This window comes from Sus scrofa, chromosome 14 (genome assembly GCF_000003025.6).
Source record: "Sus scrofa isolate TJ Tabasco breed Duroc chromosome 14, Sscrofa11.1, whole genome shotgun sequence".
Taxonomy (NCBI): Eukaryota; Metazoa; Chordata; class Mammalia; order Artiodactyla; family Suidae; genus Sus; species Sus scrofa.
The window spans coordinates 26,333,666-26,356,624 of NC_010456.5; the positions used below are offsets into that span (position 1 = coordinate 26,333,666).

The window sequence follows — 22,959 nt, forward strand, 5'->3', positions numbered from 1 at the left end:
GGTTCCCATATTGGATGGGCTATTGCGAATCACCTAAGATTCTTGGTGAAATAGGGTGTCCACATAAATAATTAAGCTGTTGGAATGAAGACAGAGGAGAGCATCTTCATGTTGCCATACACAATCTATGGCTGATTCTTTCCCAGGTCCATCCATTTCATACCCTTCCTTCTCACTGGAAGCCCCTTCCTCCCATGAACCATTAAACTAAAAGTCTTCATCACTCAGGGGCTCCCCAAGAGGCATTTGGTCTGTCAAGGTAAGGGAACTGCTGTTCTCTATGATTGCAAGATGACATTTTTAAAGGATGTCTGGGGAAGGAAATGAACCAACCACAATGCTTGGTCCATACACCACCGTCATTTACGCCCTAAATCACAGACCACTTCTGAACGCTCAGGCATGGTGGAGGTACAGGGAGGTGTGTCTTTGCATGTGGTCCTCAGGAAGGGCTGTGAAATGGATGTGGGTTTCCACTTCTTTTAACTCCAGGTTCCTCCCATCCCTGACTCTTGGTCCATGTGGTCCAGATGGGGTCCAAGGGTGCAGCATATGACCCAGGTTTAGAGAATCAAAGTGCAGACTATCTGCTTAGTTGAGACACAGGAGCTTAGCTTAAGATCTGCCTCCACGCTTACATGGTTGTTGAGAGGGTTCAGATTCCCATGGGTTGTTAACCAGAGATCACCCTGGGGTACCACCATGTGGACTTAGCCGATGGGCGAGCCAAGAAGTCAATGGAAAGATTCTGCTTACAATACCTAAGTCCCAATCTTTGTAACATAATCGCAGGAGTCACATGCTTTCATCACTGGTTGGTTAGACATCCCACAGTATTGGTGAAAAGTAAGTCACCAGTCTAGCCCACCCTGAAGAGGACAGGATTACATAAGGACATGGAAACCCAGGGGATAAATCTTTAGGCACAATGTCAGGAGCTGCCTACCCAAACCACAACATCTCAGATTTCTTTCTTTCTTTTTTTTTGTCTTTTTGCTATTTCTTTGGGCCACTCCCGCGGCATATGGAGGTTCCCAGGCTAGGGGTCGAATCGGAGCTGTAGCCACTGGCCTACGCCAGAGCCACAGCAACACGGGATCCGAGCCGCGTCTGCAACCTACACCACAGCTCACGGCAACGCTGGATTGTTAACCCACTGAGCAAGAGCAGGGACCGAACCCACAACCTCATGGTTCACAGTCGGATTCGTTAACCACTGCGCCACGACGGGAACTCCAAAATCTCAGCTTTCTTAACAACACCAGCTGCCATGACGAGCCAAACATTTGACACAAGTCAACTCATTTGTTCTTGAGGACAACTTCATGAGGTGGGAAATACAACCTCTATTTGAGAGTAAGGAAACTGAGGCTCAGAGAGGTTAAGTATCTTCCCTAACGTTGCACAGCACACTGAAATGGCAGAGCTGACATCAAATTGCAGATCCTTCTCTCGAAACTACGCTTAGGTTTTTGTTGCTCTAAGCTGAGACTAGTAACACCCACATCTCAGGGTTACTGGAAAAGCCAGAGGTCATCAGCAGCTGAACTGGAATTTCTACACAGATGAAGCACAGGGTTCGCCACCAACTGTGGTGAGCTCATGGCACTGTGGGGCAGAGGACTGGCCCTGAAGCTGCTTTGGGACTGAGGCGGTGTTTTAACTTGAATATTTTGTTGGCATGGAGGGTTGCAATAGATAATACAGGGATGCCTGAAGTCCTTTTAAAGAAACCTGCTTCTTACCATGTTGCTAGAAATAAGAATTCTCATAAAGGTAATCTTTAGTGAGAATTTGTAAGGTAACAAGCGCAGTTCTAAGTTTTTGCATATTAAATTGCTTTTCATCCCCACGGCAATCCTGTGATGTCCCCATTCTACAGACAAGAAACCTGCGACCTAAAGAGAAAATTTTTCCAAGATTGGCCAGAGCCAGGATCCAGGCACATCATGCACAGCCTTTCTCTGGAGAGAGAGCACAGGGCATGGTGCTAGTGACAGCAAACAGGGGTATTTGATGTTTATAGGGTTACTGTTATTCTTACAGGGAGCAAATAAACCTTGCTTGAGGCAATGGTAGCTTTAAATACTCAGGCCTTGGAGTTCCCATCGTGGCCAAGCAGTTAATGAACTGACTAGCATTCATGAGGATGCGGGTTTGATCCCTGGCCTTGCTCAGTGGGCTAAGGATCTGGCGTTGCTGTGAGCTCGAAGACGTGGCTTGGATCTGATGTTGCTGTGGCTCTGGCGTAGGCCGGCAGCTATAGCTCCGCTTGGATCCCTAGCCTGGGAACCTCCATATGCTGCGGGTGTGGCCCTAAAAACACTAACTAACCAACTAACTAAATATTCAGTCCTGCACATTACTGGCCAAGTCTCCTGTGTCTTCCTGGTTCCTGCTTGTGTGTTTGAACACTTATGAAGACTCAGCCCAGGTCTGCCCTCTGCAACTGAACTCCCTGTCTGGGTGGTCTCCTTCTAGCCCGGGCTCCAGGAGATGCCAAGACTAGCTCTGATGTCTGACTACTGGATGTTCTTTCACTTCAGACCAACTGGTCTTCCTAGTATCCTGGTTTCATCTCAGTTTTCTTTCAACATTCCCACTCTGCATGTTTTCAAGTTCCTACAGTGTCAGAGAGGACCAGCTGTCCCCTTCTTCTATCAGGCCCAGCACATGTCTAATTAGAATAAAAGATGACACATCCCAGCTTCCCTTGCAGCTAGGTAGGCCATGGGCCTATGTTCTGTCCATGGGATGGGAGTGGAAGTGACAGGTGCACCTTCTGGGATCCTCTTTTAAATGGGAGGGGCCAGCCCTCTGCTCCCCCTTATATCTGCCCTTGGGGTGGAATTTTTTTTATGGTCATATCCAAGGCATATGGAAGTTTCCAGGTCAGGGACTGAACCTGAGTTGCAGCTATGACTCACACTGCAAGCTGCGGCAATGCCAGATCCTCTGACCCGCTGCACTGGGCTGGGGATGGAACCCACCCCTGTGCAGTGACCTGAATTGCTGCAGTCAGATTCTTAACTCACTGCACCGTGTTGGGAACTTTGGCTGGAATTTTTTGGTGGTGAGGAGCCATCTTGGACTGTGTCCACGACAGGTAGAACTTAGGGTGTTGGAGCAACAGGCTGGAAGGAGTCTGGGCCATTGATGCCTTTGTTGAGCAGATCTGCCACACGAACTCAAATATTTAACTGAAACAGAAACTAATTTCTTTCTTGCTAAATCCATGATTTGGTGGCGGGAGTAGGGGGGTGTCTACTCACACCAGCTGACCCTTATATCCAAAGCCACACCACTTTACGTGGTGACCCCTGTGGTTTCCAGAAAGTGGCTTTACCTCTGTCTGCCCCAGTGCAGAAATGCGAGGGTGAGATTTTCAGCCAAAGAGCCAGTGAAGTATTAAGGTGACTTGCTTTTATCTTTCACTTAAGCCTCAATGCCTCCTCCCAAGGTGGAAAATTAAAGGCATGATGGATGATGTGTCTTTGCCATTTAGCTGGCCTAGTTTACACACGGCTGGTGAGAAAAGACTGTGCTTGAGCTGGAACAAGTAAGGAATAATAAGGGACCACTTATAAAGAATTAATGTGATGTGGAAAATGGAAAGAAAAAAGTTATTATGTCACCCAGGAAAGGCATGGAGAACAGCCTACAGAACAAGCTGTCGCTCTGTCTTTGAGAAGTTGGGAGAGCTCTGGAGGACTAGCTTAAAGTTATTAGAATAATCTCTCTGTGTTAAGAGACTGCCTCTTTTCCATCCTCTTTTTTTCCCTTCTGAGCTAAAATCTCAAGTATTTTGAGCAACTCAGGGGTTTGGGCTATCACTGCAGAATGCTTGGGGCCAGCTGATGGGGAAAGGGGCAGAAGACACAGTGGGTGAGGTCTCTGGTCCTGCGGAGACACATGGAAGAAGACAGTGGTGGAAAGGTAGAGTGGTGGCTATTATTCTAGTCTAACTGAATGCTTCAACCTCCTTGGATCCCCCCTTCTAACAATCTGTTTCTTACACATTTATCGGGAATACCATTTACATGAATGTGGTCAAGCTACCATCCTGGTTAAAACGTTTTAAAGACTTCTCTTTGCCCTTCAGATAAAGAGAGAAACACTGCTCTGTGGTCTGGCACCCACCAACCTCCCTCCTCTCCATCTTCCCCTTTGCTAGACTGGTGCGCCATCTTGGATCCTGGTGGCAACAGCAGCCCCGAGTGGTACCATAGCAACCAGAGAAGGAACCTGGGCTTCTGAGAGCCGCACAGAGCAGAGACACCAAACCACTGCAGACTCCTATGTAACAACAAGATAACGTCTTCTTTCTTTTTGAATTTACACTGCCTTCAACAAGGTCCCTTTTATAAGCAATTGACTAGCATCCTAAGTAATACACGTTCTTTCTTTTCTTTTTTTTCTTTTTAGGGCCGCACCAGTGGTATACGGAAATTCCCAGACGAGGGGTCAAATCAGAGGTGTAGCCAGAGGTCTACACCACAGCCACAGCAACATGGGGTCCGAGCTTCATCTGCGACCTACTCCACAGTTCATGGCAATGCCAGATCCTTAACCCCCTGAGTGAGGCCAGGGATTAAACCTGAGTCCTCATGGATACTAGCCAGGTTTGTTATCACTGAGCCACAATGGGAACTCCTAGTAATACGCTTTCTTACTGAGAATTCTCAAACACCACACACCTCTTCTTCAGAGCATCTGCCAGTTACTATGGAATATTTCTTGGTGTGCTTATTCAATTATTTCCGTCTTTTCCAGTGAACCATGGATTCTATGATGTCAGTGTCCACACCTGTTATCAGCCCTTCTAATCCCAGTGCCTGGCAGGATAATTATTTGATTATTGAATACAAATATAAAAATTCAAGTTCTCATTCTGAGAGCCTCCCATCAGGTTGATGTAGTTAGAAGGTTCCCTTCTCTGAGGGTTTACAGGTAATCAGGAGGCAACATTTGAAAACCCCTTAGTTCCCAAGTTTTTCTGGGCATAGCCTGAGCTGTTCTGCGACCTCTAGTCTCTACATTTCATGTTGCAGCCTGATGAGACAACAAGATGAAGCAGAGGTATATTTCCTTATGACTAGCAAGTTTCGGGCTTGGGAGAAGCTGTGAATTAAACAATATCTTAAGAAAATGTTTGCCTAATCGAAAAATGGGCAGAAGACTTAAACAGACGTTTCTCCAGAGAAGACATATGGATGGCCAGGAGGCACGTGAAAAAAATGCTCAACATCTCTAATTATTAGAGAAATGCCAATGAAAACTACAATAAGGTACCACCTCACACGGGTCGGAATAGCCATCATCAATAAGACTATGAATAACAAATGCTGGAGAGGGGTATGGAGAAAAGGGAACCCTCCTACACTGTTGGTGGGAATGTAAATTGTTACAACCTCTGTGCAAAACAGTATGGAGGTTCCTCAAAAAACTAAATATAAAACTACCATATGATTCAGCAATCCCACTCCTGGGCATATATCTGGACAAAACTACAATTCAAAAAGATACATGCACCCCTATGTTCACAGTAGCACTATTCACCATAGCCAAGACATGGAAACAACCTAAATGTCCATTGACGGAGGAATGAATAAAGAAGATGCGGTACATATACACAATGGAATACCACTCAGCCATAAAAAAGAACAAAATAATGCCATTTGCAGCAACATGAATGCAACTAGAGATGATCATACTAGATGAAGTTAAGTTAGATAGAGAAAGGCAAATACGTATGATATCACTTCTATGTGGAATGCAAAATATGGCACAAACGAACCTATCTATAGAAGAGAAACTAGCTCGTGGACATGGAGAACATACCTGTGGTTGCCAAGGGGAGGTGAGGAGTGGTATGGACTGGGAATTTGGGGTTAGGAGATGCAAACTATTACATTTATAATGCATAAACAATGGGGCCCTACTGTATAGCACAGGGAACTCTATCCAGTCTCTTGGGATAGACCATGATGGAAGATAAGAAAGAGAATGTGTGTGTGTGTGTGTGTGTGTGTGTGTGTGTGTGTGTGTGTATGACTGGGTCGTTTGTTATACAGCAGAAATTGACATAATATTGTAAATTAACTATGCTTTAATTTAAAAAATAAATAACTAAAAATAGAAGGTTACAAACTCTCCATAAATCCTTTGGTGGGTGAACAATATCCCCTTCTTTGTCACAGCTATGGAGAGATGAGAACTCGAAGGGAGAGGAGGTTTGGGGGAAGGAAGCCTGGACCACGATGGGTTTGGTTTTGCTTGCATGCTTCTTCCAAAACCTTGGGGCTCCTATCATGGGCTCCCAGGTCACCATTCTTTCTGCTCATGCAGACTCTCTCAGCTTATTCCTCCATCTGTACAATGGGTCAATGAGCTCTAACCAATATAACATAACATGCATCATTTATTTATTCAGTCATTCAGCAAATATTCCTCTTACTCTGAACACAAGGACCCTCTTGTCCTGATTCTTCATGTAAACTATGGACAACTCGACTTCTAGTTGCAAAGATCATTCACGTGCTTATTCACTCAGCAAGGATTTTAGTCCCTCCTCTGTGCCAGGAACTGATCTAAGCACTAAGAATGGGCAAGTGGCTTCCTTTCCTCATGGGGTCTAATTCTTGCAGGGAGAGATAGATGGTAAACAGACAAAGTAATTTCACACGGGAAAGTTCTAAAAAGAAAATGAAACAGGTGATCGATGTGTGTGGTCAGAGGCTGACTCTCTGAGAATATGACAGTTGAGCTAAGACCTGAACATCTGCATGACCCAGTGATGCAAAGAGGTTGGTCAGAGGGAATGGCAGATGCAAAGGCCCTGTGGCAGAAGCAAGCTTCGTTCATGAGCTACAGGCCCCACAGAGGCCAGGGTGGAAGAAGCTGGGTGTTTGATGAGAGAAGCAGAAAGGGTCAGATCAGGGAGTGGGCTGGGGCCAGATCATCTAAGGGCCTCTGAGGTCATGGTGAAGAGCTGGGGTATGATTCTGGGTGTGATGGGAAGCTGTAGAAGGCTGAAACAATAGGAAGTTTTCATGATCTGATTTATGGTTGGGTTTTTTTTTTTTTTTTTTTTTTTTTTGGCCATGCCCATAGCATGTGGAAGTTCCCCAGGGCGAGGGGATCCGACTGGAGCCACAGCAGTGATAGTGCTGGATCCTCTACCTACTGAGCCACCAGGGAACTCCTGATTTTTTTTTCTTAACTGAAGTATAGTTGATTTACAATGTTATGTTACTTTCTGCTGTACAGCAAAGTGATTCAGTTATGCATCTATTTACATCTTTTTTAAAAAAATGTTCTTTTCCCTGATGGTTTATCATGGGATACTGACTATAGCGCTCTGTGCTATACAGGAGGACTTTGTCGTTTATCCCTTCCGTGTATAACGTCTTACATCTGCTAACCTCCACCTCCCACGCCATCCTCTCCCAACCCGCTCTCCCCTTTGGCAACTGCAGGTCTGTTCTCCTTGATTTATGTTTGCAAAAGAACACACTGGCCAGTTTGAGAAAAATGAACCAGGGCAGGATTGGAAAATAGAGCTCAGATTAGGAGAGAATCTAGGAGAGAATTATGACAGAGCCTGTACACCGCAGGTGTTCGTAAATAGTAGGCGGTACAACAGACCCACCACACACCCAGGGGAGAAGTTCCAGGAACAACAGCAGAGCCTGAGACCACCGAGAACTTCCTGGGAGTTACCGGGATGGATTGGCTGTCACCTCCTAAAAATCCACACTGTGATTTGCCTGCTGAGTGTTACTCTTGGGCTGCTTGCTAGCCCAATCATTCAAGAAGAAATAAAATATGAGCATCAAGAGGTCATAAAGCCAGTTAGCACTGTGTGGGTGTGCATGGATGGTGGTACAAATCCGTATGGTTTCTACGGAACAGGTCAATAGCCATAACATCTGCAAATGCCTACACCTTTTACTCAGCTAGCTCGCTTCTGGAATTTATTGCACAGATATCATCCCAGAAGTTCAAGATGGTGATTGGACAAGGTAATTCAAAGTAATATTTCCAGGTTAAAGGTGGTGTAGCCTAAATGCCAGTGAATAATGGAATGCTGGTTCAGATAAATGATGCCATATGCCATAGTTTCTGATGCTTTAAAAAAAAGGTGAATAAAGAACTTTATACACTAATGTGGAAAAATGACAAGGTATATTGCTAGGTGGAAAAGAGAAAAGACACTGTTTAAAGTTGAAGTGGAGGAGGAAATATATATATATGTATACACATGTGTGTGTGTGTTCTCATAAACATAAAGGATATTTGGAGACAGATGTGATAAGGTGTGTGAACACTGATGACCTCTGGAGAAGGGGGGTGAGTAAGTAAAGTGCAGATGTAGATTTTTGGATGTTGATTTACCTACATGTTCAGTTTGGAGCCACATGAGTGTATTACCCCTCTTTCCCCAAAATAAATGGAGAGGAAAAAATAATAAAAGCAGAAGAGGAAAATATGCCATAGTAAAGTGACCAAGGACAACCAGCCTTAGACCTTTGGGGTTGGCTTATAAATAGTCAAAGGAAGGACAGTCAAGCCACAGGTGCCCACCGGCTACTGCTGTTCTCTGACCTTGGTCTTGGCCATCCCTTCTGAGTTCAGGTTGCCTTGAGGATGGGAGCAAGTGCACAGCCACCAGCTACAGAAACACCATCAGTTGGGAGGCAAGAGGATCAGCAGGGGGATGAGGAAGAAGGTGAGCAGGATGCAGCTCCCAGGAGACTCTTGGGGACAATTTCCAAGGCAGCAGGACCGTGTGGTTCAGTGATTGATGTTCACGACCCTCGGGAAAGAGCGCTGTGCTCCTGCCACACTTACTGTGCAAGGAAGTCTGTGCATTAAAAGTCAGGAGGAACTAAGGGAATCTTCGCTCCATGGAAAATACAAGATCCAACACTCTACATGAGCACTTGACATAAACAAGTTCCTTGAATTCTCACAAGGACTTTAGGACGAAGGTACTACTATTATTTACCATCTTGTTTTCATTTTTTTTTTTTAATTAAGAATTACTTCTGGAGTTCCCATTGTGGCGCAGTGGTTAATGAATCCGACTAGGAACCAGGAGGTTGCGGTTCGTCCTGCCCTTGCTCAGTGGTTAACGATCCGCGTTCTGTGAGCTGTGGTGTAGGTTGCAGACCAGTCGATCCGCGTTGCGTGGCTCTGGCGTAGGCGGTGCTACAGCTCGATTCAACCCTGGCTGGAACTCCATATGCCGGCAGCGGCCAAGAAATAGCAACAACAAAACAACAACAACAAAAAGACAAAAAAAAAAAAAAAAAGAATTACTTCTTTGTCTTTTTAGGGCCGCACCCACGGCATATAGGGGGCGAATCAGAGCTATAAGCTGCTGGCCTACACCACAGCTGCAACCTACACCACAGCTCACGGCAATGCTGGATCCAAGGCCAGGGATTGAACCTGAGCCCTCATGGATACTAGTTGGATTCGTTACTGCTGAGCCACGACGGGAACTCCTCTCTTTCTTTTTTCAACTACCTTTTTTTTTAAAATGAATTTTATTGTATTTATGGTTATAAAACCTTCATCACAACCTAATTTTAGAACATATCCATCCCAAGCCCCCAGCCCACCCCAGATAAGACCCAAGGAGATGGACTCATTTGCACAAAACCACAGAGCATTCAAGTTGAAGAGCTGGGTCTTGAATCTCAGGTGCTTGGCTGGCTCCAGTAGCCAGGCTATTATTCCTGGTGCCATATTGCTTCAGGGAATACTTGGGAATAGAGGGACCACACGAGCAAAGCTTATACTTTGAGTGCAGAAAAAATTAAATTTTCTGCAAAGGGAAAGCATCCCTTTCCCTGTGGTCTGCCTCTCTCTGGTGAAGACTGGTCAAATGCAAGAAGGATCCACATTCTGAACAAGGGTCCCCAGATGTAAAGATTTAGATGATGCGGCTAGAAGCAGGGTCCCAGGGAAGCTGGGTGGTGGCTGGGAGGAGTCTGAACACGTCCTGTTGAACACAGAGAGCCTCAAGGTATTGCAGCACTGTTCCCACAGTCCTATTCTAGTGCCTGGTTTCCTCTCTGAGGATCAGTAGTGCAGGGACAGCTTCAGGGGACAACTTCACCCATGCCTCTGGGACAGATGGGGTATCTGAGCAGGATCATGGGTTCTGAAATGCACCTGCTTTTATCAGAGGCCCACAGCACCAACTCCCCATCCTTCACCTACAGTGAATTACTGGTCTGGCAAGAGCTTGAGGAGCTCATTAACATGATACCGTAAGTTGTTTCAGGACAGAATGCTGAGAGAGAGATTTACTTGACACATTTTTGGTTTGGACTGGGGACCACACAGCAGGCCCAGACAGAGGGAAGAAAACAGAAAACGCCTCATTCTAGCCATGAAAGGCTTTAGATGAAGCTTGGGTGCATAAAGAACTAAGTCTCTAGCGATTCCCATTGTGGATTGGCGGGTTAGGAACCCGACATAGTGTCCTTGAAGATGTAGGTTTGATCCCTGGCCTCACTCAGTGGGTTAAGGATCCCGTGTTGCCGCAAGCTGTGATGCAGGTAGAGGATGTGGCTTGGAGCCAGCGTTGCTGTGGCTGTGGTGTGGGCTGGCAGCTGCAGCTCCAATTCGACCCTTAGTCTGGGAACCTCCATGTGCTGCAGGTGCAGCCGTAAAAAGACCAAAAAAAGAACTAAGTTTCTAGAGGTGGTGTGGGGTGGGCCCTGGGAAGGGCCCATCAGCGGAAGAGGACAACCCCATCTGCATCTCTTCACTTAGGAATCTCTTCCTTGCGGAGGGAGAAGGAGGGGTGGGGGTTAGAATCAGACTGAATGGGTTAAAATAGCCCTGAGTAGCTGTGTGAGGTTGGCGAGGAGTTCAACCTCTCTGGGTACCAGTGTTCTAGTTACTTGCTGTGGTGTCATAAATCTCCCTCAAAACTTAGTGGTATAAAATGATCTAGAATTCTGGAAGGGGAGTTCCTGTTGTGGCTTCCTCATGGAGACCATGTCGAGTCCTTAACTTGCTGAGTCACAATGGGAACTCCTAATTTTATTGTTTTAAATTGAAGTATAGTTGGTTTACAGTATTTCAGGTATAGAGCAAAAGATTTGTTTTTCAGATTTGTTTCCCTTATAAGTTATTGTAAGATATTGAATACAGATCCTTGGGCTATAGGTAGCTCTTTGTTGTTTATCTCTTTTACGTACAGTATAGTTTGTATCTTGCTAACCCCAAATTCCCAATTTATCACCCCTTTCCTTTCCCCTGTGGTAACCATACATTTGTTTACGCTGCCTGTGGCTCTACTTCTCTTTTGTAAATAAGTTCATTTATATTATATTTTAGATTCCACATCTAAGTGATATCATATGATATTTGTCTTCGTCTGGTTTATTTCACTTAATATAATTGGATGCTCTACTTTTTATCATTTTTTAAAGTTTTATGGAAGTAAAACACTGATTTACAATGTTGTGCTAATTTCCACTGTACAGCAAAGAGATTCAGTTACACATATACACACAGCCATTCTTTTTCAGGTTCTTTCCCCATGTAGGTTATCACAGAACACTTGGTAGAGTTCCCTATGCTATACAGCAGGTCCTCACTGACCTAGACACTCTACCTTTATTATTTATTTATTTTTGGCCATGCTCGTGGCATGCCCCCAGGCCAGGGATTGAACCTGCTCCACAGCAGTGACAACACTGGATCCTTAACCTGATGAGCCACCAGGGAACTCCGGGTGCTCTACTGTTTAATTCTGGGTTAAACAACATCAGGCCAAGGAGAAACCTGATGGGCATTTCAGACATCAGATCAAGTTTCAATGACAAAACCAGCTCTTGGGTCTCCAAGGAAAATCTCATCTTTGATGCTCCTTCAAAGCCTCTCCTCTCCTTGCTCTCCCACCCCAGGGGCTTTCAGTAATTCTCTTGGGAGAATATAGCTTCTATAAAGGATGCGAAACACCCAGAACCACAATTATCCTGGGCTTTAGCCTTTCATCAGAGCTGCAGGTGGGAGGAGAGGGAACATTTTATAGAGAACATACACGTGTGTACACCATAAATTCTCTGCCACAGATGCTGACATGAACCTGTGGTGAGTTCAGGGTGGGCTGAGTGGGAATCCTTCTGATTTCTTCCTTTGGGGACTGGAAAGGCACTGTGTTGCGCCATTGATTGGGAGATTTTCACTCGTGGAAGTTTCCCTGGCAGACTTTCTGTGTTATCTTCAAATATCTCTAATGAAAGAACTCAGGGTGGGCAATTTCCTTCAGGGAAAAGCAGATTATCTTCATGGGCCGTTCCCCGAAGCTTGCTGAAAAACGGTTTACACTCAGCAGCTACACATACGTTCATATTCCACAATTCTCCAAACACAAACAGCGGAGCAGGGCTGTGAATACAAGGTCTGCAATCGAGGCTGCTCAAATGAATACTAATGGGCATCTTATTCATCATTTTCAATGATGTTTGCTTTTTGAAAAGCCCTCTCTGTTTTATTACCTGCTGATTTTCTGTCTCCTCTGAGGCTGAGCATCCCCGAAGTGTGATGACTGAGGGGTGTGGGGGCCGGGCATCAGCTGCTGTTCCAGAGGGAGATGGGTATCCTTTGGTTTTTCCAGGGAAATGCGTGGACCTAGAGAAGGTCTCCTGACTAGATTGGCTGGAGAGCACTGGCTGACTGACCACCAAACCAGAAGCCAGGAAGGAGAAAACAACGTGCCCAGGCAGGTGTCCTGGTAGGGCTGATGCTTTGTGAAAGCCAGGATGAGCAAAGAGAAGGTAGGGAGGTCAGATGGTGTTTACAACACGTGCTGGAAACATGGAGAAGTCATGTTTGATCTATTTGGAAAGGATCGTGTGCAATCTAGATGGATAAACAATAAGGTCCCGGAGTTCCTATTGTGGCACAGCGGTTAACAAATCCGACTAGGAACATGAGGTTGCGGGTTCAATCCCTGGCTGTGCTTAGTGGGTTAAGGATCTGGTGTTGCCGTGAGCTGTGGTGTAGGTCACAGATGCGGCTTGGATCCCGCGTTGCTGTGGCTCTGGCGTAGGCCAGCAGCTACAGCTCCGATTGGACCCCTAGCCTGGGAACCTCCATATGCTGTGGAAGCGGCCCTAGAAAAGACAAAAAAACCCAAAACAAAACAAAAAAACAATAAAGTCCCACTGTAGAGCACAGGGAACTATATTTAATACCCCATGATAATGGGGTAAGACTATGGAAAAGACTATGAAAAAGGATATATGTATATATCTGAATTATGTATAGCATCAGAAATTAATACAGCATTGTAACCAACTATACTTCAATACACATTTTTAAAAATAAAAAACTAGAATTTAGAAAGGATCATGTATGTGGTAACAATAAAGGTTGGCTGAGTCTTTGAAAGGCTCGACTGTACTATAGTTGTAAATCAACTATACTCTAAAAAAATAAAATAAATATGCTATAATAAAATAAATATACCTATATTATATGTTATATATTATATAGGTTATATACTATTATATACTATATATCCTTATATATTATAAAACTAGTATACTCTAAAAAAATTAAAATAAACATACTATAGTTGTAAACTACTATACTCTAATAAAAATAGATAAACAAACAAAAAAATATGCCCACACAAAAACTGGAGAAAAAAAAAAAGAAAAGAAAGATAAAGACCTGGCCTCACTTAGAAACCCCTCTAAAAGAGACACACAGTCCAGGCGCAGGAAAGCTATTTTAGTGCAGATTTGATACCCTGAAGATCGACCCCTAAAGAAAACAGGCTTGATTTGACCCAAAGCAGAAAGTAGGATCTGCTCAGATCGGCTGTGCTGGCACAATTCACTTGCTGATAGACTATTTTCCTGAAGAAGAATCCTTTTGTTTGAGCTGCACCGTGATTTTAAAAATCTGAGCAAATGTTTAAAAAGTGAGAGATTTTCTAGGGCAATCTGGATTTTCAGCTATTCTAGAAAAAAATGAGATGGTGCAACCCAAGGCCTGCGTCCCCACTTAGGGAGGCTCCGGCATTCACCATGAGTGGGTGCAGTCTGTCTTGCTTTCTACCTACCTCTCCCAACTCGCAGGGCTCGCCACCTCACTTTACCTGTCCTGCTCCTTTGCACCTGTAGCCCCTGGTTAAATGGTCTGACTCCCGTTGAGGGCATCTCTGCTTGAGCTGTGGGCAGCCTCTCAGCTTTGCAGCCTGTGGGCTGACTGCCCACACCTGTGACCTAGGTTTGCCATCTCCTATGGCATCTCTAGGAAGGGGGAGATGGAGGAGGACCAGTGGACATGTGCACCACTGATTTATCTACACAAAAGAGAAAGAGACCTCCAAGATGCCCTACAAGAGGGGGCTCTCTCAATAACTGAAGGTTTCTCCATTTAATCAGTTATTAGGCAGCCAATTAACAAACTAAGTTTGGGGCAGGCGAAGTGCTTCCGCAAAATTACAAAAGGGGACATATCCCAGGCTGATCCCAAATTGAGAAAGACATTTATATGCACAAGAATGGTAATAGTTACATAAGATATGGAATATAGGGTTTTAAATGTGGTTTTTTTTTTCTTTTCTTTTCTTTTTTTTCTTCTTTTTTTGCCATGCCCCGGCCAGGGATTGAATCCGAGCCACAACTGCAGCAATGCCAGATCCTTAACCCACTGTGTCACAGAAGGAACTCCAAAAATGTGTTTTTGAATGAGTTTTTCTGATTATAAGTGTGAAGTATGGACACTGAAAAACATAAGGTTAATACAAAGAGAAAAAAGAGGAAGTCTCTGTTTGGGGATAGTGTATCTTTTTCTCCCCCCATACAGGACATTGATTTCTAAAACAGCAACTTTGGTTATGATAATGATAGTAAAATTACCAAAGTGGTCTTTAAACTCCTTCATTCTTTTTTTATCTTTTTTTTGGTTGGTTTGTTTTTTGTCTGTTTAGGGCCACACCTGTGGCCTACTGAAATTCCCAGGCTAGGGGTCAAATCGGAGCTGTAGCTAAGGAGGATACTAAGGAGGAGCTGCTGCTCCCAGAAAGGAAGAGGCCGGCTTTTCTGACCCCTACTCCCCTTGGATGATAAAACTGTAGCCCACCGGATCCTCCACAGCGCTTCCGTACGTGCCTGCTTGCACCTCTCACAAGCGTCCTATCCGAATAAATCTATTTCTTGCCTATCACTTTGTCTCTTGCTGAATTCCTTCTGCGTGGAGACATGACGAACCTGAGCCTCAGTGAGTCCAGACACAGGGTGAGTGATTCTAATTTAAAACCATGGGTTCAAGTCCCAATCTGGGTCTAAGCTGGGCTCAAGTAAAGGCACATGGGTTCAAGTCCCAATCTGTGTTCTGGCTAGGTTCAGGCCGTTAATACTGTCAGTTTCAGAAGCACTATTCACAATAACCAAGACATGGAAACAACCTAAATGTCCATTGACAGAGGAATTGATAAAGAAGATGTGGTACATATACACAATGGAATACAACTCAGCCATTAAAAAGAATGAAATAATGCCATCTGCAGTAACAGGAATGCAACAAAGTTTCTCATACTAAGTGAACCAAATCAGAAAGAGAAAGACAAATACCATATGATATCATTTATATGCAGAATATAAAGTATGGCACAAATAAACCTGTCTGCAAAACAGAAAAGAGACTCACAGACATAGAGAACAGAACTGTGGTTGCCAAGGAGGAGAGGGGAGGGAGTGGGAGGGCCTGGGAGTTTGGGGTTAGTTGATGCAAACAGTTCCCTTTATATTGGATAAGCATTGAGGTCCTACTGTAGAGCACAGGCAACTCTATCCAGTCTCCTAGGATAGACCATGATGGGAGATAATATAACAGAGGCAGAGGGGAGTAAGCCCTCCTGCCCCTGGGGAGTTGGCACCATCCAGGTAATTGAATGCCCTTATATGGGTTGCGGTCAGGTTGGTCCCAGATGCTCCACAGTCTGCTTTCCTTAAAGGCAAGGGTTGGGATCTGACACCACGGCTACTGATCTGGCACTGTGCAGAGCATCTCAGACTTAGGTGGGCCAACCAATGTTTCCTGTAAGTCTAGGTGAGGCAGTGAGAGAGCAGGGGACACCCCTCAGTGGAGTGTTGGTAAACAGGCTTTCCAACAATGGCAAAAAGTCATGGTTTGTGATGTTTGCCAATTTCCGTGGTGTAAATACCGACAGTCACTGAATAAGGGATGGGGGGGGGGGATACATACAATCCAGCTAGCTCTCTCAAGCTGGTATGGTACTGGTTTTTAGCACATTCCAGTCTTGATGTATCAACACCTCTTCAAAGGCAACAGTTACCTTCCAAGAAACATGGGAGTAGGCAGGGCATAGCCAGCTCCTCCACAACTGCCCAGCTTGTGGCCAGCCTGATTCTAACTCAGGGCAGTAAAAATCTCTAGAATTCGAAAAGGAGGAAACTCTGGGATGGAACCATAGCCCCCTTTACTAAGACACTGAGACAATATTTACCATCTTCCTGTAAACACAACTGACCCCAGAACTGGAAGACACGGAACAAACCACCGGACTCTTTAAAACCTCGCCCACATAGCATGGCTTCTCTCCCTCACTTTGAGACGCCTTCTGATAGTGGCCTAAAGAACTATTTACATACACAAATTCACTGCCTGTTAATGAACACATTCCCTTTACTTTGCATAATTGACAGTAATCTTGTGGGTTAATTAGATTTTTATGTGCATTTGATTCAGGAGATTTAATTTGACCTCTGCTCTCCTGCTGAGAGCAAGGGACCCAGGCATGCATTTCTTTTTGGCTACGACTTCTCAGGTTGAAACACTTGGACACCCAGCCCTTACCTACCCCCACCCCTTCAGATATACAAACAATCCTTCTAGCAGTAATGATGGTGAAAGCTGGTGTTTGATCCAGTTAGCGGTTCAGGATACCGGATGTGTTTACTGGCTACCAGTGGAAGGAATGACTGAGGAAGGGGTGTTACAGATAAAAGGACTGGGTGGAATGTTTGCAGAGTTTTTCTCAGTAGCCTGGAAGTGTTCATTTAAGAAAATGGTTGCCAAAGGGAAGCGGGAGGGAGTGGGATGGACGGGGAGTTTGGGGTTAGGAGATGCAAACTACTGCATTGAGAATGGATAAGCAATGAGGTCCTGCTGTACAGCACAGGGAACTATATCTAATCACTTGTGATAGAACATGATGGAGGGTAATGTGAGAAAAAGAATATGTATTGGGTTACTTTACTGTACAGCAGAAATTGACAGAACATAGTAAAGCAACTGTAACAAAAATTTTTTCTTTAAATTAAAAAAAAGAAAATATGTCCAATAGTGGAACTGGATATTTCTTCCTTTAGTGTTAATCTTTACAGGGAAATACACTGGCAGATTGTATCAAGAGTTCTAAAAAGCCATCGAACTTTTTGATTCTAAGAAGCCAACTTAAGCAAAAATGAAGTGGACAAAGATCCACACAGAAGATGATTTACTGCTGCACTGTTTGTAAGAATAAAACTTGGAAACAACTTAAATATCCAAAAATACAGATAGTGTTATTTACGTAATGTTGAATCTATGCGATGGATGATTAAAATGTTTTTGAGGAATATTTAATGTCAAAAGAAGAGGCTACTGATATAAGTGAAAGTATGTTAGAAATCTGTGTACATATGATTCCAAACGTGTAAAATAAGTAAGTCTACTACACATTTGCTACATACGAATGTTATCTATGTAGAAAACAAGGAAGGAAATGAACGAACATGTTAGTAGTGGGTTATCCTTAGGTAGAAGGGATATTGATACAGTATTTGTTTTTTTCTCAAATATCTTTTTACAAATATTCTAAAATGAGGATGTGTTACTTTTATACACAGACAGCAATTACGTTACATAATTATCTTGAGTCTCACATCGCATCCTGATGCATCATGGTCGGCTCCTGCCTTTAAATTCCTCCTCAGTGAAGACTAAATCTAATCCTTTATGACTCTGATGCCCATTCTGATGCACCTCTTTCCCTGGCACCACCAAGAAATTCCCCAACACCAGCTGGGTGTCCTACAATTCAAATGGCTCCCACTCTATCTCCGGGGAGATGGTGTCAGATCCCAAAGGTTAAGGCTCAGTTCCAGAAGATCGCCCCCACCTTCAGATGTCATGGCCAGTTCTGGTTGTTATCTGTGCTTCGGACCAACCGGTTAGAGACTGAAGGTGTCAATGACCCCCTGTGTGGGTTCCCTTAATTCGCTGGAGCAGCTCACTGAACTCAGAGAAACATTTCACTTACTAGATGACTGGTTATTATGAGAGGGTGTAACTCAGGAAGAGATGCAAAAGGCAGGGAATGGGGAAAGGGGAGGAGCTTCAGACACACCAGGCGCCACAAAATCTCCATGTGATCACCAGCCCGGAAACTCCCCAAACCCAGCCTTTGGGTTCCTTGCATAGGCATCACTGATTAAATCACTGGCCACCGGCCATTGCAATTTCCGGTCCCCGGTTCTCCCAGTGCAGGTCAGAGGGGGCGGGACTGAATGTTCCAGTCCCCCAAGCCTGTGGTTGGTTCCCCTGGCAACCAGCCTGCATCTTAAGGTGACCTGAGAGGCTTTCCAAAAGTCACCTTAACATTAAAAAAAAAAAAAAAGTACCTTTATGCACTCATCTCAGAAAATTCTAAGGGTTTTAGGAGCTCTGTGCCAGGAAAAGGGATGAAGACCAAAGAAAACCAAATATATATTTCTTACTATAAATCACAATAGTGCACCCTTTGTGCAAAGGACAAACTAACACTCTGTAAGAAAGCAGCAGTAGAAAATTGACAGAACACTGTAAACCAGCTATAATGGAAAAAAATTAATTAAAATAAAAAAACAAAAAAAAAGTCTTCCAATTAAAAAAAAAAAAAGAAAGAAGGAAAAAAAGAATGAAAGCAGCCTCTGATAATCAAGGGAGGGCAACAGAGATGACACAGCCGGGAAGACCCAAGGATACTGTGAAGAGAATGAATAAACCTCCTCAAAGCAGAATAGACGGTCCTAATTAGTCTCTGCTCCAAAAGCCCAAACAACAGACCCTGGGAATCAGGGCCCTGCCCTCGCTGCCAGAGATGCCAGATGGTGCTGCAGGTGGTGTAAGCACCTTCAGATGTCTAGGCCAAGATGCAAAAACGCCGCTAAACACTGGTTCATGTGAGTCTAAGGCAAGGCAGTTAGGCGGAAACTAAAAGGGTCGCGATGCAGAAACGAGGTGGTCCTGCTTACCTGTTGCGCGCGCCAGGAGCCAGGCGCTGGCATACCACGGCGGTGGTGGCGTGTTTGCCGCCGTTTCCCAGCTCCTGCTTGACGTCCCACTGTCGGGGCTCACTGGTCCGCGTGCTCAAAATGTTCACCCCCTTCTTGACCTTGGCTCTGCAGGGAGGAAGAGGGCAAGAGTGAGCCACGGATTAACGACTCCGCCTTTGCAAATGTGCCCATGCTCGGCCACGTGTGCGTGAGCGCCCTGCTTTCTGTCCTGTTTTTCTGCATTTTTCCTACCCAGTGGCACTAACAAGGTGCACCAGAGGTGGGTGATGCCAAGGAGAGAGGGATGGGGTGGGGTCGGGTGGGGTTGGGGGTGGAGATCTACCCACAGACCTAGGATTCACAGAACTTGCTGTTCAGACTGAGGGTGAAGGGAAGGGCCCCTGAACAGTCCCCAAACCAAGGCGTAGCATAGCCAAGGGTTCAGGAGAAAACCAGCCTGCCCAGGCTGGTCATTCTCAATCAGGGGCCATTGCGTCCTGCAGAGACCATGTAGGGATGTCTGGAGACAGTTTTGTCCTGGGATGGTATCTGCTGGGGAGAGGGCCGGTCTGCTTTGTGCTTTGCCTGGTCTCTTCTGGGAACAAACAAAGCCAAGTACCCTGAGCCAAAGACTTTTTAAAAAGGCAAAACTAAAAATTGTTGTTTTAGACTCACAGACATGGAGAACAGACTTGTGGTTGCCAAGGGGTAGGGAGAGGGAGTGGGATAGACCGGGAGTTTGGGGTTGGGAGCTGCAGACTATTACACTGAGGATGCATAAGCCATAAGGTCTTGCTGTACAGCACAGGGAACTCTATCCAGTCTCTTGTGATAGAATATGATGGAAGATAATATGAGAAAAAGAATGTATAACTGGGTGGCTTTGGTATACAGCAGAAATCGGGCACAACATTAAAAACCAACTATGCTTTAACTTACAAAAAGCTAAAAAAATTAAAGGGAAAAATAAATAAAACTTGTTTGGGCTACATCTTTTTGCCTCTCTGAATCTCCATTTTATCTTCAATAAACTGGTGAGAGGTGTTTCCTGGTGGCCTAGCAGTTAAGGATCTGGCATTGTCACTGCTATGGTCTGGGTTCAGTTTCTGGCCCTGGAACTTCCTCATACCGTGGGAGTGGCCAAAAATAAATAAATAAAAAGATAAACCAGTGAGAAAATTAGTGGATTGAACACAAATACCTACTTATCCTTTCTTTCCAAATCCCACTTAATGAAGAGTGAGGGGACTTTTTTTTTTTCCCTTTTGAGGGTCGTACCTTCGGCATGTGGAAGTTCCCAGGCTAGGGGTCAAAATGGAGCTGCAGCTGCAGGCCTACATCACAGCCATGGCAACACCAGTTCCCAGCCGCATCTGCGACCCACTCTTCACCTTGCGACAATGCTGGATCCTTAACCCACTGAGTGAGGCCAAGGATGGAACTTGAATCCTCTTGGAGACTATGTCAGGTCCTTAACCAGCTGAGCCACAATGGGAATGCCTAGGGGACTATTTTTATTTTTAAATTTCTTTTTTTGTGCACCATGGCACGTGGAAGTTCCCAGGCCAGGGGTAGAATCTGAGCCTCAGCTGCGACCTACACCATAGCTGGGACAGCACTGGATCCTTAACCCACTACACCGAGGTGGGAACTTCAGGACTATTTTTAAAAATCCACAACAATGGGGAGGAGAGTTGTAGCAACAAGCAATATGGGGACCGGGAAGCATATGTACAAGGGAGTAAAAGAATGAGCTGAAGGTCCAAACTAAGTTGTGAGCCATCCTCAAGAAAAGCCAGGAACCAACAGAGTTTTTCCACAGAAAGTCCCCAATCTCAGGCATTGGTGGGAATCACTAAAAAGGGGAATCAATGAAGATGAAAATAAGGAGGATCAGCTAAAAGTGTGTTTATGAAGCCAGATGCAAATGCTCTTCCCTTTCACCGTAACAGGGTGACAGACAGACTCCATGTTGAGCCCAGAGTGCCATGAAAATTTGAGACTTGGGTTACCTTGCTGAAAACATAGAGTCATTAAGTGGTAGTACAGATACTGAACAGTGAGCTTTCTAGGCCTTTGCCCCCAAAGTTGGACATTGATCCTCCAGGAAAAACATCAAATTCTAGAGTATTTGATACGGAGGTTGGTACCTCTCCAACCAGCCAGCCAGGTTACCTGTCAGTGAAGCTTATACTCAGCCATTCCCACCTGTCGACTCAGCTTCTAAGGGATTTTCAGCCCCTCACTTTCTTTTATATGAGCAAACAAGAATCAAGACTCTTAGGACACTGAGAAAAGTTTCTACATGACATAGGCAACAAAACAGGCAAAACAAACAACAAAAACAAAAGCAATGTGTAGGAAATAGAGCCTAGGCAGGAAAGACCCTACTTAACAAAAACCATAGTCATCACAATTATGGAACAATCAGAGAGATACTGCAATCATGAAACAAACACAGATCACTATTTTTAAAAAAAGTCCAGGAGTTCCCGTTGTGACTCAGGGGAAACGAACCCGACGAGTATCCTTGAGGATATGGGATCGATCCCTGGCCTCACTCAATGGATTAAGGAGCCAGTGTCACCACTAGCTGTGGTGTAGGTTGCAGACGTGGCTCAGATCTGGCATTGCTGTGGCTGTGGTGTAGGCCAGCAACTGCAGCTCTGATTCGACTCCTAGCCTGGGAACTTCTACATGCTGCGCATGTGGCCTTAAAAAGTAAATTAATTAAAAAAAATTTTTTTTTAAATTAAAGGGGAAAAATGGGCCTTTGGAAATTAAAAACATTACAGCAGTAATGGAAAGTCAGTGGCATGGCTGATGGATAGAGTTGAGGATATTTGTCCCAGGAAGCAGAGGGGAAAAAACACAATGAAATAGAAGACAGGAGAGAAGATAAGCCAAGAGGATTAATTTGAGGTTCAACATCCTGACAATATAAACAGCATACAGATGGGGGAGTAGGGGTCATCATGAAGAACTTCAAGAAGTTTCCCCAAATGACAGGACGGGCGTATCCAGACTGGAAGGGTCTCCTGGGTGAGGAACATTGTGAGTAAAAAGAGACCTCCCCCGAGGCACAGGGTCTGTACAGTTCAGGATTCTGGGTACAGAGAGGTGAATTCTGCAATCCTCCAGGCTGAAGGAAGGATCTGGGATTAGAATGGACTCAGAATTCACAAGAGTCTCTTTGGGAACCAGAAGGGATGACAAATATTTCAAAAAATCAGAGGGAAAGGATTTCCGACCTCCTAATCAATATCCAGCCTAAAATGAGGAAAATGTTTCTGGATAGCAAAGTTTTCCACAAATGTACTTCCTACGCCCTTTCTCAGAAAACTACTTGAAGATGAGGTCCATCAAACAAGGCGGCAGAGTTCCCTGGGGGTGTAGCTGGTTTAGGATCTGGCATTGTCACAGCAGCGGCTTGGGTCTCTGCTGAGGAGGCTCAGGTTCAATCCCTGGCCCGGGAACTTCAAAAAAATAAAAGGGGGTAAATATAGACAAAAAAAATCACAAGACGCAGGAAACAAAGATCCAACATGTGACAGAGATGAACGGAAGGTTTAAGAGAGGTCCCCAATTACAGCCAAGAACCAGCACAAAGAAGACTTCGCTATTGATGTCTTCAGGAAACTGGAAATTTCCTAAT

General features: G+C 44.7%; 1 protein-coding gene across 1 annotated transcript in view; it reads right to left on the reverse strand.

The window, feature by feature from the left end:
* TMEM132C (transmembrane protein 132C) overlaps positions 1–22,959 on the reverse strand; it is a 401,997-nt gene that overhangs the window by 124,113 nt on the left and 254,925 nt on the right. The window contains exon 3 of the mRNA XM_021072420.1: positions 19,284–19,430. Within this exon, the coding sequence (XP_020928079.1) occupies positions 19,284–19,430 (147 nt within the window). The remainder of the gene's footprint in view (positions 1–19,283; positions 19,431–22,959) is intronic.